The sequence below is a fragment of the Bombina bombina genome, chromosome 5 (genome assembly GCF_027579735.1).
Source record: "Bombina bombina isolate aBomBom1 chromosome 5, aBomBom1.pri, whole genome shotgun sequence".
Lineage (NCBI taxonomy): Eukaryota > Metazoa > Chordata > Amphibia > Anura > Bombinatoridae > Bombina > Bombina bombina.
This window is the reverse complement of record NC_069503.1, coordinates 292,553,989-292,556,125: the sequence shown is the minus strand read 5'-3', so window position 1 is coordinate 292,556,125 and position 2,137 is coordinate 292,553,989. Positions and strand designations below refer to the sequence as shown.

General features: G+C 42.3%; 1 protein-coding gene across 1 annotated transcript; it reads left to right on the top strand.

The window, feature by feature from the left end:
* Positions 1–997: 997 nt before the first annotated feature.
* LOC128661458 (uncharacterized) lies at positions 998–1,762 on the top strand. The gene has a single exon (XM_053715710.1). The coding sequence runs from the start codon at positions 998–1,000 to the stop codon at positions 1,760–1,762; it is 765 nt and encodes a 254-aa protein (XP_053571685.1).
* The last annotated feature ends 375 nt before the right edge of the window (positions 1,763–2,137 follow it).

The following is a 2,137-nucleotide window of genomic DNA, read 5'->3' as shown; positions in this document are numbered from 1 at the left end:
TAATACACCATTTGAAAGTATACAATTTACTATTATGCTTTTGTGCAAAATGTTGAACCAGTGGGGTAGAGGATTTTCCATTGGAGATGGTAGACATATGTTCACGGATACGTGACTTCATATCCCTAGAAGTAAGACCCATGTATTGAACTTTACATAGATCACATATAATAAAGTAAATTACATACGTGGCCGTGCAATTCAAACAGGTTTCTATAGGGAAAGACTCTCCAGTTACACTGGAATAAAATACATTAGTGCAAATGACATAGTCACAGGGTTTACATTTCCTACCACATTTGTACACTCCAGTGCAAATAAGCCATGAGCTTCTGGATACATTGGATATAAGTTCCCTCAACTCTACATTTTAGTTTGCCTGAATTGAAATATGGATAAACTATATAAATCTATTGTGTGCGTCAGGTAGCACTCGTATCACAAGTCGAAAGTAAAAAGTTTTCGCTAACCCAAATTTATGCTATCGCATGCCCATTAACGTATTCCCCAATAAAAACCAATGAAGCAAAAAAAGTGGAAAAACACATACAGTAATACCCTACTCGTTCCTTTTCTCAAGTGCGCTAACGCGACATGAAAATATTAATATTTCACATTCCAGAATATCTTCTATGAATTCATAAATACATATTTCTACATATTTAGAATGGATGGTGTGGGTATGTGCATTATAAGTAATTAATAGTAACAAACAGTAGTTTATTTTGTATTATATCCAAGACCTGTTTGTTATGAGGTAACTAGCAAATACAATACATACTTTTACTAGCAATTTTTTTGGAGACTATGCTCCTGACATGTACGCCCCTAACATGTACGCCCCTGACATGTACGCCCCTGACATGTACGCTCCTGACATGTACGCCCCTGACATGTACGCCTCTGGCATGTACGCCCCTGACATGTATGCTCCTGACATGTATGCTCCTGAGATGTACACCTCTGACATCTATGCCCCTGACAAGTACGCCCTGACATGTACGCTCCTGACATGTACACTCCTGATATATACGCCCCTGACATGTACGCGCCTGACATGTACGCTCCTGACATGTACGCCTCTGACATGTACGCCCCTGAAAAGTACGCCCCTGACATGTATGCTCCTGACATGTACGCCCCTGACAAGTACACCCCTGACAAGTACACCCCTGACAAGTACGCCCCTGACATGTACGCTCCTGATATATATGCCCCTGACATGTACGCCCCTGACAAGTACGCCCCTGACATGTACGCTCCTGACATGTATGCTCCTGACATGTATGCCCCTGACATGTACGCCCCTGACATGTATGCTCCTGACATGTACGCTCCTTATATATATGCCCCTGACATGTATGCCCCTGACATGTACGCTCCTGACATGTTCGCCCCTGACATGTACGGTCTTGACATGTACTCTCCTGACATGTACGCTCCTGACATGTATGCCCCTGACATGTACACCTCTGACATGTACTCCCCTGACATGTACGCCTCTGACATGTATGCCCCTGACAAGTACGCCCCTGACATGTACGCCCCTGACATGTACGTCCCTGACATGTACGCTCCTGACATGTATGCCCCTGTCATGTACGGTCCTGACATGTACGGTCTTGACATGTACGCTCCTGACATGTACGCCCCTGACATGTACGCCTCTGACATGTACGCCCCTGACATGTACGCCTCTGACATGTATGCCCCTGACAAGTACGCCCCTAACATGTACGCTCCTGGCATGTACGCCACCTGACATGTCAGGAGCATCATTTCCTAATTTTTAACTCAACTTACTCCTTGGATTATCAATACGATTCTGAAGCAATATTAGTTGGTATAAAAACAGTTATAGCTCCCGCTATAGAAGCAGCTTAGCCATAGATAGCAGATGTGATAAATAGGCTACTTGAGACTCCCTATTGCAGATAGCTTATTATACCTATAATAACGGCATTTACTTTCAGGCAATCCTAATATGGTTTACCTAGGAGTTTAAGTATTTTAAACTCAGCATGTATGTGTTGTGCCTGTTTTGTTATATAAATCCAATAAATTAATTGTGTTAATGATGTATGCATGAAATAATTTTTTTACCTATATTCACATGCACAATATCATGTTGTATTGA